The sequence below is a fragment of the Oncorhynchus clarkii genome, chromosome 32 (genome assembly GCF_045791955.1).
Source record: "Oncorhynchus clarkii lewisi isolate Uvic-CL-2024 chromosome 32, UVic_Ocla_1.0, whole genome shotgun sequence".
Taxonomy (NCBI): Eukaryota; Metazoa; Chordata; class Actinopteri; order Salmoniformes; family Salmonidae; genus Oncorhynchus; species Oncorhynchus clarkii.
In genome coordinates, this window is record NC_092178.1 from 27911352 (window position 1) to 27928503 (window position 17152).

General features: G+C 42.6%; 1 protein-coding gene across 1 annotated transcript in view; it reads left to right on the top strand.

Annotated features, from left to right (window-relative positions):
- Window positions 1-13973, top strand: part of LOC139392236 (immunoglobulin superfamily DCC subclass member 3-like) — a 30718-nt gene extending 16745 nt beyond the window's left edge. The window contains exons 7-14 of the mRNA XM_071140076.1: window positions 8243-8408; window positions 9455-9705; window positions 9957-10121; window positions 10927-11115; window positions 12222-12335; window positions 12586-12715; window positions 12972-13107; window positions 13869-13973. Coding sequence (XP_070996177.1) covers window positions 8243-8408; window positions 9455-9705; window positions 9957-10121; window positions 10927-11115; window positions 12222-12335; window positions 12586-12715; window positions 12972-13107; window positions 13869-13973 — 1256 coding nt within the window. The remainder of the gene's footprint in view (window positions 1-8242; window positions 8409-9454; window positions 9706-9956; window positions 10122-10926; window positions 11116-12221; window positions 12336-12585; window positions 12716-12971; window positions 13108-13868) is intronic.
- Window positions 13974-17152: the final 3179 nt, after the last annotated feature.

The window sequence follows — 17152 nt, forward strand, 5'->3', positions numbered from 1 at the left end:
TAGTATGCAAACGGTAATACTGTACCTGCCTCACCTCACTAAGAGGCAGAGCCTGAGTCAAAGTAAAGTTTAAATTATTAATTAAGCATTTATACAGTAAGTGATATCCTCCAAGAATAGCTTTACAAGTCACAGAGTGAGCCTTAGCCAATGGTTCTATCGTTTCAACCCAGTGCTGCTGATCACATTGATAAAGCTTTATCCTGGGTCAGTAAATGACCATCAACTGACCATGACACTGACAGATACACGTGATCACAGGAGCAGGATAGGGGATGAGGGGGTCCATGTCCAGAAAGTGTGGTGGTGGTGATGGGGGTGGGGGTGTATGGGTGTAGGGTTTGAGCTTTGGGCTATTGGGACTTGCTGATGCCATCACATGAACCTGTATTGGCCATGACTTCTGCCAGGGAAGGGAAGGAAAATGGGTGAGTTTGGGAGAGAGGAGTCGATACCCAAGCTCCACCCTTTCACCTCACCTTTGGCCCCCTTAGAGCTTTGAAGGGAGGGGTGAGGTGCAGGTGGGGATGGGGGTTGGTCGTTTTTGGTGATACTATTGGCGCGAGAGAGACCCTGAGTTCCCACTTGTAATTAAACATTGACACTGGTCTCCAGCTGGACTTGTGTGTGTGTGTGTGTGTGTGTGTGTGTGTGTGTGTGTCCACTGCTACCAATACCTCATCCATCAGGCCCATCCATCACCCAGGAACTGTCCATATGTTCACCCTCCTCATATTTCACCCTCCCCCATTTTAATTGGCTATCCTAAGGGTTGACCAATATACTAAGGACCATCTCTGGGTAATGTGAGTGACCAACAACATAATAAGAAAAAAATTGCCCTACCATAAACAACTATGGATAGGATTACAGTGCATTTGGAAAGTATTCAAACCCCTTGACTTTTTTCACATTTTTTGACATTACAGCCTTATTAGAAAATGGATTAAAATGGATTCTCATTCATCTGCACATAATACCCCATAATGACAAAGTGAAAACAGTTTTTTTTTAAATTTTTGCAAATGCATTGAAATAGCATTCAGTATTCAGACCCTTTACTATGAGACTCGAAATTGAGCTCAGGTGCATCCTGGTTCCATTGATCATCCTTGAGATGTTTCTACAACTTAATTGGAGTCCACCTGTGGTAGATTCAATTGATTGGACATGATTTGGAAAGGCACACACCTGTCTATTTAAGGTCCCACAGTTGACAGTGCATGTCAGAGCAAAAACCAAGCCATGAAGGAATTGTTCATAGAGCTCAGAGACTGACAAAAGTGCTTCAACAAAGTACCGAGTAAAGGGACTGAATACTTACGTAAATGTGATATTTCATTTTTTCATTTTTAATACATTTGCTAAAACGTCAAAAAAACAGTTTTTCTTTGTCATTATGGGGTATTGTGTGTAGATTTATCAGAGGGAAAAAAAACAATGTAATCCATTTTAGAATAAGGCTGTACCGTAAACAAAATCTGGAAAAAGTCAAGGGATCTGAATACTTTCCGAATGCACTGTATATCAGAATGTAATCATGCGTTTTCTCCCCTGCCTCTCTAGAAGCAATAATTGCCACTGAATATGTAACTGATACTGTATATGCAATATATTGATGTTGATGTAATATATCTAATAATGCATTTGCACTTTCAAAGTCAATCAGTATATTACAATGTATTTAGCTTTTCCTTAATGATTTAGCCAAATATAGTTGTTTTGAAGGACTTATTACAATACCTAGTGACAATACCTGTGATAGGCTAGCGTCCTGCCCAGGGGGTGTACTTATACATAAAGCTGCCTCAAGCTACAGAAACAGGAGATAGGCTCCTGCCCTTATGGGCGTTCTGGTTTCGACAAGGCTTGCTTGCTTAGTTACAATAGCTAGTAGTAAGCAAACAGTTACAATCCTTAGCTACCAACACCTTACATAATACCTCACAAAATGTAACCTATAGCTAGCAAAATGTTACCTGATACCAAGCTAGCAAAATATTACCTAGAAAGTAAAAAACTAAAAGAAGGTAGGCCTACATCTTAGTCATGTAACCTAGATATCCATATATCCCTTCACCCCCGTATTCCATTTAAATCACTCTACTTTGCACCCAGCTGTTAAGGCTCTCCCATATCCATGTTGTGTCAGCCTCTTTGACCTGGTCAATCAATAGTTCTCCCTATCAGTCTTTCACAAGTGGATTGGCCCTGGACGAGGTGGTCTTTAATGTATTAATTAATTAATTTATTTATTTCTCTCTATTTGTTAAAGAAAAAAGAACAAAGAGCTTTTTAGGATGGTGGTCACATGAAATGGGTGAAATTATTGGTCCATGGACATTGTCAATGTCAAATGGAGGCCCAAAGTGACCTAAAATCTTAGTCCCTTTCAAAGTGTGATACTCGAGGTATATTCAGCTAGAATGTCCTCTCAATATTTTTCTATGATACTTGATACTGTGGCTACAATCCACCACCATAGTATGGACTTAAAATTGCCATGCTGCACCCAATAATAATTATACAAACGTATTGGTTAGGCACAAATCATATAGAATAGCAATGACCATGGGACTAATTCATGAATCTATTTTTAGCTCATTCATCTATTTTTTGTTCCCTATTTCTACCAATAAGGCAAGTCTGATAATATAGAATAATATGGAATACCCTGAGATATCATGCTGTTATTATGATGTCGGACTCCACACAAGTTGAAAGTCCTACTTTAAAGTTGGAAACCCCTAGCCATATGCACTGCTTAAAGGTTAATGGAGGGCATAGAGGTCTGCTCTTTCACACACACTGTCCTCATGACAGACAGTCCAATTCCCTCTCCCTTCTGCTCTTGAACCAGTCATGGTCATGGTCATGGACAGGACAGGAGGACAGCCAGGATAGGACAGGACAGATGCAAGGCCAGAGATTTGAACAATGGGAGAGAGGAGAGAAAGAATGAGGGAGAAAAAAGGAGCAGAAGGTGAAGATGGTCATTGTGTGTGGGAGGGGAGGGGAGGGATCACCTCTCATCCCTTACCCCTGTCCCTGTCCTGGAGGGCCTGCTACAGGAAAATCGTCAAAGTCAGGGAGGAGAGAGGACGGGACACTGTACCGGACTGGACAGATATGGAAGGAGAGAGAGAAGGGGGTGGAGGAGGGTAAGACAGATGCATCCCCAAAGAGGGAGGAAGGTGACCACTCCCCCAGTCCCCACCCCCTGTCGTTCGTTACTGCAGTGTTTGGGTGGGGGTGGGGGGGCAGTTGTTCTTGTCACAGCTGGTGGTCAGGAGGTGGGGGACAGAGTTCAGAGGGACACACCGAGTGAGGGGGGACACAAAGGGTGCCAGGCCATTGTGTGATGACTGCTTTCTCTGAATGGAGCGCCAGTTATAACCATCCCCTCATCCATAGAGTTTTTTTTGGGGTAGAACATTTTGATATGAAAAATGTGGAGAAGGTTGGAATCGTTGAAATGCTTTAAAATGCATATCCCACAGCTGTCAGCTTACTGAGGGGGACTTGCTCATGTTAGATATGAGTGTCAGAACCAAACGGGATCTATGTCAGAAAGTAGAACATACATATTTGGAAATAGGGCATTATTTCATGAATGTGTCACTTAAGTGACAGAACACACCACATGGATTAGAAAAAAATAAACATCACAATGTAGAAACTTAAAAACATCACCGTCATACTTTGTAAGCGGACTATAAAACACATGTTAGAAACATACCAAATTGTGTCCATTATGTAAACATGTATAACATATTCCAAAACTCGATTTACAAAATAAATTGTGTTAGAACTAAATCAGTTAGTTTTTGATAAATATACTTCACACAATGTATATGAAGTAACTGAGGCGAGGGCCATGTTCAAGTCATACTGTATAAGGATCTCTATACAACTCTGATTCACACTATCTAGGAAACTATAACTAGTAACAACATAACCTACGTGATATATTTCAAAAATATACTCCTACCACAAAATACAAAAAGCTAAACAAAGCAAGGAAGGTGATGAGGAATGCCCCTGGTGATGAAACTCAAGGTCAGGTCTAAGACTCTGCTAAAAGTCTAATTGATCAATACGTGCTATGGATTGGCCTGATGTATGGACACTGAAGCTGACAGTTAGATCTCAGCTGGAGAGACAGTTGATCAGCTGAAGGGATGGACAGCAATTCTCTCCTTGGCTCCACCTCTATTGGGTGTTAAGACCATGTATTAAAAAGAGTGAGAAAATGAGTTTTTCTACGTTCCACTTAAACCAATTTTGTTTTGCTGAAGTGTGAAGTGTACCTGGAGTCATGGCGAGAGAAGGCTATTTGGGTGTAGACTGATGACACAGTTACACACACACATGCGCGCACATTCACCGCCACACATACACACGTGACACACACACACAAAAAACACCCCCTTTGTGTTTCAGACATCCACTCCAGTCGCCCCTCCCAACAATCGGCCCAATATTTATCCCTCACTAGTCCCTCCCTGCTGTCATCATCTCTCCTAACATAAACTCAACCCTTTCACAGAACAACAGCAGACTGGGTGTTTGAAACCAGTGCATGCTATCATCTCCAATAATTAAATGATACATCATCAGGCTAGTGACTTGATATAGTAGTGACATGATATAGTAGTGACATGATATAGTCACTCTCAATTTCAAGTTATTGTACATCATCCATTAGAGCTCTGTGAGAATTCAGTGTGAAATATAATGGAAAAAACATAGTGTAGACATATTTGAAGGCCATTAACCTAAATGCTACAGTGCTCAGTGCTACAGCTGGCAATGCCTTAGATTTAATGACAAACTCAAACAGGCAGCTACAAGACAGGCTGAAGTGAACTTCAGATTAACTTCCATGAGTTCTCTTGCAATTCAATTTATTTTAATGTCTCTCTATGTCCTCACATCTCCCTCAACATTCCTCTTACCGATTAAACAAACAAGCAAAAGACAAAAGACACTTTGACGGCCATTGCTCAACAACAACTCCCTCCAAGCCTTTTATAGATCCTGGGGATCTGTATTGGTGTCACGAATCCCGCTTCCTGAGTCTGTGTTTGCCTGTGTTTCTGTCCTGGAGTGTGTTTCCGGTGTCCTGGAACGCACCCTGTCTGGTTGCCGGGCGATTTAGCTTGTTGGGAGATCGATGTTCACCCGCACCTGTATCCCATCAGTAATCTGCACACCTGTCCTGATCATTACCTCTCCCCTTCAAAAGCTCTGACCTGACTTACTCACCTGGATCATTTACCCCATTCCCGCCTGGTCGTCAGAGGATTCCGCTTCCCCATTGGATCCACCTATTTACTCCCATCAACTCATTACCGCTACCCGCTACACCACCTGGATATATCTACCCATTCACTTGTAAATAAATACTCACCTTTTTCCTACTCTCCTTGTCCTGGTCTGCTTCTGGGTTCGATTTTGAAGAATCGTGACAATTGGTGTCCGTATGTTTAAAGAAATTGGGGCCCATCAGAGGGAAAGCAGTTTGGGGAATATAAAATCTATGCCTCCATTGATTAATGGTCTTCTATTTTAATGGGTGTCTCTATGACCCTTGACCCCCCCCCCCCCCCCCCACACACACACACACACCCTCCAGTACTCACAACCTCATCTCTCCATCCCTACCTCCATCTCTCTCCCTTTCTTTCTTTCTTTCTTTCTCCATCTCTCTCGCTCCCTTTCTCTATATTTCTCCCTTCTCTATCGCACTCTCTCTCTGTCTTCTCTCATACTCTCCCTCCCTCCCTCCCTCTCTACCTCCCACTGGACCCTGTTTCTCTCTCTTCCCAGGCCCAGTCTCTCTGGGTCTCAGCCAGGGAGGGGTAAGGACAGGGGCTCAGGGGGTGTCAGTGTCAATAGATCAATTAGATGCTTAGGGGAAAAGGGGCTGGGGGTCTCTACATATATGCATGTCCCATTGTGTGCTATTGAGCCTGGTGTCAGGCGGGACGACGAACCCTGCATCTGTCCCGGGGACACCAGAGGGCCAGGCAGGGTCAAAGGGGGATAGAGAAGTGGGAACTGGGGTTAGGGTTAGATTAGGCTAGGCTGTCCTCTGGAAGTCTAGGCTCTCCATGTGTTAAGTTCAAGCTCCGGGAAGAGGAGGGGAAATCATTGGGAATGTTTTTATCGATCTGTTGTGGTAGATGTAGGGATGTTTGTATGTATTGATACACATTGAAGTATATGTAATGTGGGTAGTATGCTATAGGCTACTATAACTAAGGACAAAGTGTTTCCTGGTCAGGTCACATGGTCAGGACAAACTCAGGGACCTACTGTGTATTTAGATAGTTAGATTTGAGAGCTGTGTTTCTACCAAGTTAGAGGAAACTGTATAAAACTATAGGGCCTAGAGATATGATCAAATCACATTCACTTCTCAAGGTCCTTACTATAAGGACTGCAATGATCATAACCACCTTTATATGATAGTACAGCTGCCCAAAAACATGATCAGTACTGCCCTCTATAGTTCATTATGAGACTGACAGCACATAGAACTCAATGCTCTCCCCCAAAAGGCCTTGTCATTCTAATCGATGCCGTTTTCCCTCTCTCTACTTTCACCCTCAAAATATTTCCTCTATTGTCATCCTCCTCTTTTTTTGTACAACTGTTCTTCTGCCTTCTTCCTATCTTTTCTCCAAACAACCTTTTCATCACTCCAAATCACTAACCTGCTTACTCTCCTTTCGTCTCCTCTCCTCTCTTCTCCTCTCTTATGGGCCTCCTCCCATTTTCCTCATATCCTCCACCTCCCCTCTTGACTTTTTGAAAGTGCTAGTCCTATATTTTACTTTCATGCAAAGTTACATAGTATCACAAGCAAATGCAATTGATACAAAGATTAATCAATACACTTACATACACAATACACTTACAACAAATAAACTCAGCAAAAAAAAGAAACGTCCCTGTCTTTCAAAGATAATTTGTAAAAATCCAAACAACTTCACAGATCTTCATTGTAAAGGGTTTAAACACTGTTTCCCATGCTTGTGGAACGGTCACTAACAGCTTACAGACGGTAGGTAATTAAGGTCACAGTTATGAAAACTTAGGACACTACAGAGGCCTTTCTACTGAATCTGAAAAACACCAAAAGAAAGATGCCCAGGGTCCCTGCTCATCTGTGTGAACGTGCCTTAGGCATGCTGCAAGGAAGCATGAGGACTGTAGATGTGGCCAGGGCAATAAATTGCAATGTCCGTACTGTGAGACTCCTAAGGCAGCGCTAAAAGGAGACAGTGACAGCACCTGCACAGGATTGGTATCTGAACATCACACCTGCGGGACAGGTACAGGATGGCAATTACAGGACAGGTACAGGATGGCAACAACAACTACCCGAGTTACACCAGGAACACACAATCCCTCCATCAGTTCTCAGACTGTCTGCAATAGGATGAGAGAGGCTGGACTGAGGGCTTGTAGGCTTGTTGTAAGGCAGGTTCTCACCAGACATCACCGGCAACAACGTCACCTATGGGCACAAACCCACCGTTGCTGGACTAGACAGGACTGGCAAAAAGTGCTCTTCACTGACGAGTCGTGGTTTTGTCTCACCAGGGGTGATGGTTGGATTTATTGTCGAAGGAATGAGCGTTACATTGAGGCCTGTACTCTGGAGCGGGATCGATTTGAATGTCATCCTGACATGACCCTCCAGCATGACAATGCCACCAGCCAAAAGGCTCGTTCTGTGCGTGATTTCCTGCAAGACAGGAATGTCAGTGTTCTGCCATGGCCAGCGAAAAGCCCGGATCTCAATCCCATTGAGCACGTCTGGGACCTGTTGAATTAGAAGGTGAGGGCTAGGGCCATTCCCCCCAGAAATGTCCGGGAACTTGCAGGTGCCTTGGTGGAAGAGTGGGGTAACATCTCTGGTGGGGTAACACCAGAAAATCTGATGCAGTCCTTGAGGAGGAGATGCGCTGCAGTATTTAATTCAGCTGGTGGCCACACCAGATACTGATTGTTCATTTTGATTTTGACCCCCTGCCCCTTTGTTCAGGGACACATTATTCAATTTCTGTTAGTCCCATGTCTGTGGAACTTGTTCAGTTTATGTCTCAGTTGTTGAATCTTTTTAAGTTCATACAAATATTTACACGTTAAGTTTGCTGAAAATAAGCACAGTTGACAGTGAGAGGACATTTCTTTTTTTGCTGAATTTACATCATTCTCTTCCCACCAGCTCCCCCTGAGTTCATGCAGTGGCCCCAGTCTGTCTCAAAACCAGCGGGAGGCAGTGCTGTGTTCACCTGTGTGGCCCAGGGCGTCCCCGAGCCTCACCTCATCTGGCTGAAGAATGGCAAGATCCTGATGCCCGGTGACAATGTCAAGCTCACCAACAACAACAGGTACTGTACACCAGAGGTGTATTCATTCCGCCGATTCTGTTGCAAAACATTTCTTAAACGGAAGCAAACTGAATGAAACGGGGAGGGGCCTTCCTGAATTTGTACAATATAAACTCTTGTTTTGTTGTGTTTGCTTCCGTTCTTAAACGGTAAGCAGGTTATATAATGAATACACCCCTGGGTTTACATGTATGTTTTTTTTGTGATTTAGTCTTATCTATTGTGAATTAGGCCTACAGTCAGTGCATTCAGCTTAAGTATGTAAAACAAACACATATCAAAATCATTGCAAGTAAAACGTTTGTCGACAATAGACGCTAAATCTGTAAAATCAGCGTTTCCTGTAGATTTTTTTCCAAGGGGAATCGTAAAGACCCCCAAATCAACATCCAGATTCTCTGGAACCAAGGTTGTCCACTGAAAGCAGAAACAAACTACTTTTGTTGGGCAGCAATAGAGATGATTTTGTTATTCCCACATACTAGCAGTTGATTTAGGCTAAAGTCCATGATCAGAAATGGTGAAATATGTGTAAAATCTCATTTTAAATAATGTTGATCTTTTCATTATGTGTTTAATGTTTTTGCCTTGACATATCCGAGACAGTATTTATGAATTACCAATTTAACTGAATGATGTGTACGCTTTGGGACCATGGTCCCATCCTCTCAATTGATATAAATCAGTTAGTGTTGGTATGATATCATTCTCATCAAGACTGGTCAGACCTACAGAAGAGCAGTTCATATATTCCACCTCAAGGTGGCACTGTTCGACAGTGGCTGACATATCTCTCTGTTAAGTAGGCTGAAGTTCTGCATTTGCACTGAACACGAGAGGATGGGATTCATTAGCTGCCTGATTATGTTTTGAATCACAAATAATTCCGTTGTATATCTGAATATTTGTTTGAATGCATATTCATACAACCAACCAACCCATCTGTTAGAAACGAACCCTTGTTGTTTACCCAATATACCAATGTTTTAATATGTCCTAACTCAAATAAATGATGAAAAAAATCATCTTTAATCTCCATCGTCCAGCACCCTGGCCGTGACGCGCATCACCTCGGAGGACGAGGCCATCTACCAGTGCATCGCTGAGAACATGGCCGGCACCAACCAGGCTAGCGCCCGTCTGGCCGTGTCCCTGGCCAAGGATCTGCCCGACTCCCCCCAGGGCCTCACGGCCACCGCCCTCTCCCCCAGCGCCCTGCAGCTCGCTTGGATCCAGCCGCCCGTAGAGATCACCGACGGCATCATCGGCTATGTGCTCCACATCCGCAAGATCAGCGGTGAGTGAGAGTCTTTGTGTGATACTCTGTCAGTGTTCAAAGCAAAGCTAGCCTCTTCTCCTCCATTGTGCTGATGTAAAATACCTTGCCAGGTGAAAGCCAGCCTAATGATATGTTTACTAAGGACAGATGTTTAAGCAATTGAGATAATATTTTGTTTTCTTTTAAACACTGTAGCTGCACTTGACTGAGTGTGCCTGCTGCAATGGAACCTAACCCTAATGATAACACTTGTTTGTTGTTCCCCCCAGAGCCAGACAGTAGAGAGCTGCAGGAGGCAGTCAGTAAAACCACCTTCCAGCATGACTTCACCAACCTGGAGCCAGCCACCACCTACTCCATCTACCTCAAGGCCTACTCCCCACTGGGTGCCAGCCAGCAGTCCAGCACTGTGGTGGCCACAACACTAGGGGGCGGTAAGTCACCAGGAACATGCTATTGCTACGATCAGTTACACTTTATAATTACTTTCAACAATAACCATTTATAAACGGTGTATACCTATAGTGTACATATACTATTAATAAATGAGTATTTTATTATTTGCAAACATTTGAAAACATGTACTCACATTTATAGGCATTCCTAAACATTGATAATATTATATTACTAATAATTAAACATCTATTATATTATGGGAGAAAATGTCAAACTGTACTTCCTCCTACCCCAAATACAGTAGCTCCATGTATATTGCACAAAGCGGACAGCAGAGTGCTTAGGATGATGTAGCTAGACTAGTATAAGATTTAGAATATGGCTGGGGTAAGATTAAGATGTTCTTTTAAATGGTTCTACGGTCTGATAGTCTGCCTGGTTATTTACAACCTGTGATCGATCAAAGGTGCTTATCGCCTCTTCCCCCTCTTTATGTAATTTCATCAATTTTACATCTCACATCCCACTTTTCTCATCTGTTCTCTCCACGTCTGTGCACTTATTTAATTTCCCATATACTATTCCAATCATCCACGGTCACTGATAAACACTCCCTTGTTTTTCCTCCCTGTCTTACTATCTCTTTGAGTTCTATCATCATTTCATCCTCACCCCTCTCTTTTTCTCTCTCTCTATATGAATTGAATTACTACACAATCTCTCATTCAAACTGCTTCTCTAACCATCTCTATCGTCTTTCTATCTTTCCGCTGACCTTTTCAATCATTCATTCATTTCTATTTTTCACATCCAATGTTCTAATCTTCATCTGTCCTCCTGTAGTGCCCTCTCCCCCTACCTTCTTCACCAAGGTGGTGAACTCCACTGCAGTCCAGGTGCTATGGGAGCTCCCCAGCAAGCCTGGCAAGGCAGAGGGCTTCAGGCTCACCTACCGCAGGGTCCCCCATGCCGACTTCCAGGGGCCAGTTCAGTTCCCTTGCCACGTCAATGCCCACACCATCTCCCGCCTTGGTGAGTGAGAGAGTGAGAGTGAGAGAGTGAGAGTGAGAGTGAGAGAGTGAGAGGGTGAGAGAGTGAGAGAGAGAGAGTGAGAGTGAGAGTGAGAGTGAGAGTGAGAGAGTGAGAGTGAGTGAGAGATTACATTTATTATATTTGATGGTATAAAATAATAATATATTAAATTATAAAAAAGTGTTACAATTGAAAATAATTTTTAAAGACTTTGTCATCATTCAAATAAGTTGAACTTACACCTGGTGTAATACAGCAGTTTTCATTTCTTTCCCCTCATAGCAGTCTTCTTAACCACCCATCTGGGGTCCAATCTTTCATGTGTGGACCTTGAATCACTCCTATACTCCTATACTCTTATACTCCTATACTCCTGCACTGCCGCCACATGTTTTATTCCTATAACTGAATGTCAGAAAATTCTGAAGAAGATGAAATGTGATATTGATTTTCCAATGAGGTTATCTTCAGGCCAGTGCTGGATTTAAAAGGTTGTAGTGGTGCCGAGAATAACAATTACCCCATATTTGAATGATCATGTGACAGCGAGTTAATTACCATGCGCATGGAAGATAAACGTAATATCCTTTCACGAAATGTGAAAAGGAGACCTTCGAATGTTCCTTTAGTTTATTTTTCTGACATGTTTTGCTGGATCTGTAAAAAAAAAAAGAGATGTTACATGTAAAGCCACCTAGTGGAAAATTACTGGATGGGTTGGTGTCAACTACTGATCGGCATCATTGCATTGCATAAGCTTTCTCATACTGTAGCACTGACTAAATCTATATTGAGAGATTAAAAGAGGGAGACATGGGAGGATGTTGGAGATATCAAGATAGAGATGACAGAGTGAGAGGAAAGACAGTTGTAAGTGGGTTAGGGAGGGAGGCATTAGGGGAAAGGAACATTCCAGGGAAGAGTGAAAAACGACATGTTCCCAAAATTCAATCTCTTTCAATCGCCCAATCAATAGCTTGGCTTATATCGCGCAAGCAGTCAATAAAACTCGTTCAATATCTCCCCATTTAAAAAAAATATGACCTTCGAAATTGTCGAAGGGATTTTATAATGTGGCACTGTCGCCTTATGACTTGTTCTTGCAGAAACCGGCGCGGTGTATGAAGTCAAACTAGTGGCCTATAACGGGAACGGCGAGAGCGACTGCTCCAAGAGGCTGGTGTCACTGGCAGAAGAAGGCAGCAGTGCCAAAACCAGTGGTGAGTTTCCAATAAATATTAGAGTTGAGTCAGTACTGCATAATAAACACTATTTTCAAGACAAGTATTAATTATTTGGTAATCTTCTGTCCTTTTTGCTTCAAGTTTATTTTGGGGTGAATCTCTTAGTTAGACTTGTGTTTGGCATTGCCACAAGGATAGAATATGTTTTCTCATAATGTTTCTGGTTCTGTATTTGTGCGGCCTAATGAATGTATGGATGTACTCATCATGTGTTTCTTGGTTGCAGGTGGGGAGAACCAGTGTACCTGTAGACAGGAGAGCGAGGGCTCGATGGGTGGTATAGTGGTGGGCATTCATATCGGCATGGCCTGCATCATCTTCTGTGTACTCTTCCTCATGTTTGGATACCGTCACAGGTAAGGAGGGGCCCTACCTGTTGGGAACCACTAGGTGTTGCTTTGCTTCTAGTACTGTACTTTCATTATAAGATTGGGTTTTTAAGGCCAGGTAAACTTTAGATATGTCCTGATCGCCTATGATTTATCTTGTCAGTGTGAGATTGTAAACGTCAACTTTGGTACATTACATGTTAGTTGTATTTGTGAAGCCGTGTGTGTTTTTTTTACAGTGGACTTGTATGCATGTAATATTGAAATGTATTAATGTCCCCAGTTTGTTCTGCAGTAAAGGGACTCAGTACAGCTGGTCTGTTCCAAGAGGGGAGGACCGGGGACAGCTGGGACAAAACGGGATCCCCAAAGAGGGGGTCACTCGTCCTGTAGAAGTCACCCTGGAGTTAGTGCCTCAGGTAGGAGGGCCGGTGCGCTGAGACATTGGCATACTGACTCATTCACTGCACAGCAAACACTAAGCTAACCTCTCACGCAATGTGGCCATTCGTTTTGTTCGCCCACGGTTCTATTGGCTCTTTTCATCCCTGTAACAGATATGAGGTGGCTAAATAGAGGTCGTAGTCTTATAATTGAATCATCAATGACATCAGAGCTGCAGGATATGGGTTGCCAGGACACATGCATTGACGTCACAGTAGTTTGGCCTCCAGTTGTAACTCAGTTTCTAAAACAAAGTTGACACCTTCAGGACATCCGATATCTCAGGATGAATTGATCTATCATGCTCGCACTCCCATCTCTCTGTTGTCACAAGCTCATCCAACTATTCGATCTGAGATCTAGATCTCATCCATCTGTGATTTCTGACCCCATGATAGATTACAAGCCTCAGGGCTCTAGTCAATCAAGCCTGGATTTTTTACCACTGAACGAAACATTGTTACCACGTCAAGCAAAAAGGATATTACTTCAAGGTGTTCTAAAGACTAGGGTGTGTTTTTCAAAAGCTTTGGGGTTAACGTGGCACTTCGTTTTTTTATTTGGTTGAATTGGATCCCCAGAGCTGTGTTGAACAATATCGATGTTACTAAGTCCAGGAGTAGAAATTGTGAACAAGATGATTGGTCAACAACAATGCAGAAGCAATCATCAGTGGACAAAAGGAGGAATAAATGATAGACTGACACTCTGTCTTTTGTCTTTCTTTCTTTTCCAGAGTCGTGACTCCACCTGTCATGGGGGGGCTCCGGTGCGTCCGGCCCAATGCCAGGTCCTCATCGAGCAGCACTCGTCTGGTCTGCCTGGCATGGGCACAGGCTAACATTGGCCAATAACTCCCCAAACCCTTACCTACCCTCCATCCCAACAGTTTGCCTCTTGATGGATACTCCACCTCGCCTGCTCAACCAAATCCCCATCCACACGCCACCCTAGTGTCCTGTGATGCCAGGGGTCCGCCATAGTTCTATCCATCCACCAACAAACCTGCTGCTGCTAACAAAAAAAAAGGCTCCATGTTTCCACTGTACTCTCTCGCCTTCCCTCCTCTTAAACCAAAGTCTGTTCTGTGCACGTGCACATGTGAATTCAGAACACTAGCCTTGAGAAATGCCTCCTCCTACAGATGCCGTCCTATTATGTTGGGATTTCTTATCTTGCCAAGGGGAGCAGATATAACCAAAATGTTCTGTTTCAATGTCCCCTTGGTAACAGTACATGCATTCGCACTGTGCTAATAAGGCCCCAGCTGATGCCAAATATAATGACTTACTGGGGCCTTTTAGGATCTCTATATACGTTCCGGTCCACTTAGGAAATCTTTGCACTAAGTGTACTAAACTCCACTGAGAATTCCTGCTAACTTCTTGTCAGGGAACATTACATTATCTTTAATTAGCCTTAGCTCTGCAATACTTAATAGACACAAGTGACGACGCGGCCTTGCTAATAGCCTTATTGAGTTGATTGTCTTTATCACCATACTAGCCTCAATGTCCGGAGGAACCATTTAAGGCAACCACAACCCTCCCCCACATTTACCCAAACCACTCTAACCAAAATCTACCTCCAAAGATAGCTACCTCAGTCTGATGTGATTGTCCGAGTCACAGTTGAGGCTAACGTTAGCCTGATGGATGCTGCTTTAGCAAGCCTACCTCAGAACCCCAAAATAAATCCTATACCCTTGATCCCCCCTTCCCCCTCACTTTTTGTGCCAATGCCAGAGTCCCGTGCCAGCCACCGCCCAGCATCAGGGTGCCCACCTGAATGACTGCCATGGAGAGCCAAACTGTGGCAGTGTCTGAGCGTTACCATCCCCACACCCTGTCCACTTGCCTTAGCCAAACCCACTCCATCCTTTGTCACGAGCACAAGCCTTTGTCCTTACCAGGGACCTGCTGAGACAGAACTCCGTCCAGTTCGAAGTCTGAGGGGGTCCAACAGGTTTGGTAATTCTCCGTCAATTTCCTTCAAGATGTAGGCATGCCGTTTTGGTGATCATACCTGCGACAACACCTCCTATGTTGTACCAATGTCCATCTCCAAAGATGTCTTTGTGATTGGATGGTACCTTATGGAAAACATGGACCCGAAAGAATGTATCTACGATCCTTTGCCCCGTTATGAAAGGAAATTAGATATGTCCTGGCCTTTTTCATAGAGTCCTCCAAAAAAAAACAAGAGGTGGTCATCTTTAAAAAAAGGGTAAATTCACTTGCTTGATTTGTCCACACAAACCCGATGGAATTTCGAAAGGTCTCCGACACAAAGCCAAACAGGTGATTGTTCTAGGCCATACTGATTGGTTGGCTCTCCAGATGCCAAATCGGTTTCCATGGGAACTTGTGGGCGCTTTGAGCCGACGGCTGAAAATGTTGTTTCCAGGGAGTTTAATGGAGATACTGACCTGGAACGCATGGACTTTCACGCACGCACTACTTTCCACTATAGAACACCTCGTCAGCCTATCCCAAAAAGTTTTTATATGAAAACCAAGCTGAATGATGTCCAAAGATGTACAATTTGTAATGGTTTTCGTTTTTTTCCTTCATAACCTTCCTTTAAGAGATAAACTACGCCATTGTTTTCAGATTTTTTTGTTGTTCCTGTATTAAGGGGTAGCCAGTATGAAGAGTGCTTTAACTGAACCTAAGCCAAAAACGTTCTTTTTGATTTAATTGCCATTATAGGATACGTGAATTAGCCTTGTTTAATAGAAGCAAGTCCTTTTGTATGGCTTTCTTGGCTTGTCCCTTTTGACACGGAACTATCACATTTAGTTGAATATAACTTTAACCTTTAAAGAGTAACCAAATGAAAATGGGATATATTTTCAAGGAGATGTTCTATGTTGATACAAAAATGAGTACTTACTTTCTCTTTCTAATAGTAGAGTTGAAATTGCCAAATAACTAGCTGTCTTATGAAAAATACTATTGTGACCAAATACCTTTTACATATTTTAACATTCATAGTCTTTACCTTTGATGACATTTACTCATGACCAAAGCACAGGATCATCCGTGTATGTATGACAGTATGTATGTATATGTGTGTACTCTGTGACAGTTTGTGAACCTTGAGGGCAAAAATATGCCAACAGGAATCATCTAAAACAGCTTTAAATTGTTAACAGAAGATAACGGGATAAACCAAAGAACATAACTATTTTAGGTCTAAGTATCAGACAAGTGCTTGTTACTCGCACTTGGTTGTATTAAACATGCAACTGAACTGTTATTAAAGTCTTTAACAGGGTATATTGGTACAAAATAAAAACGGTTGTATAGGCCCACAGTGGCTCCCATATTCCAAGGAAAAGGACCAAAAGAGGTGGTTTCCTAATAAAGCTCTACAGTCCTCAAGGTTCATGTCAATGAGTGTTAAAGGTTTAGCAAAAACACTGCAGTATAAAAGTCTGACAAAGACTTTTACTCCAGGTCTCGTTTCTTATTTTAGAATTGAAAGGGGTGAAACAAATGTGATATCAAAAGAAAGAAAACAAGTGTTGTGATCTGGGAGATGTTTTAAACTATTTTTATTTTTAGTTTGAAGCCATTTAGCGGCAGAACTAGATTTCTCATTAATACAAATCTTTGCTGGTTCTTCTTTTAAAAATGTATTTATCCTCCTCAACATTTTGTTCTTACTGCTGTAGACAGGAAAAGTTACCAAAAAAAAAAAATGTTTTTTATCGTAACCTCTTTCCCATTTTTTGGTTTGTAGAAATGTAAGGATGATGTAAAACAATTTGTTAGAAATGAAGAGAAAAACACGGACACGTGTTGGGTTTTGGGCAAGAAGGTGGAATTTTGGTGAGAAAACATAATCCTTTAAAGATAACGTGTACCCTAACAGAGCATTTAAACAAATTCAAGTTTTTCTTGGCAAAGCCTTACAAAGTGATACTCATCTGCCCACAAGGCCCATCAGATAGAAACAAATCAAAACAAATGTAGAGAACTAGAAACTGATTGCTAGGACCAATGAGAAAAAACA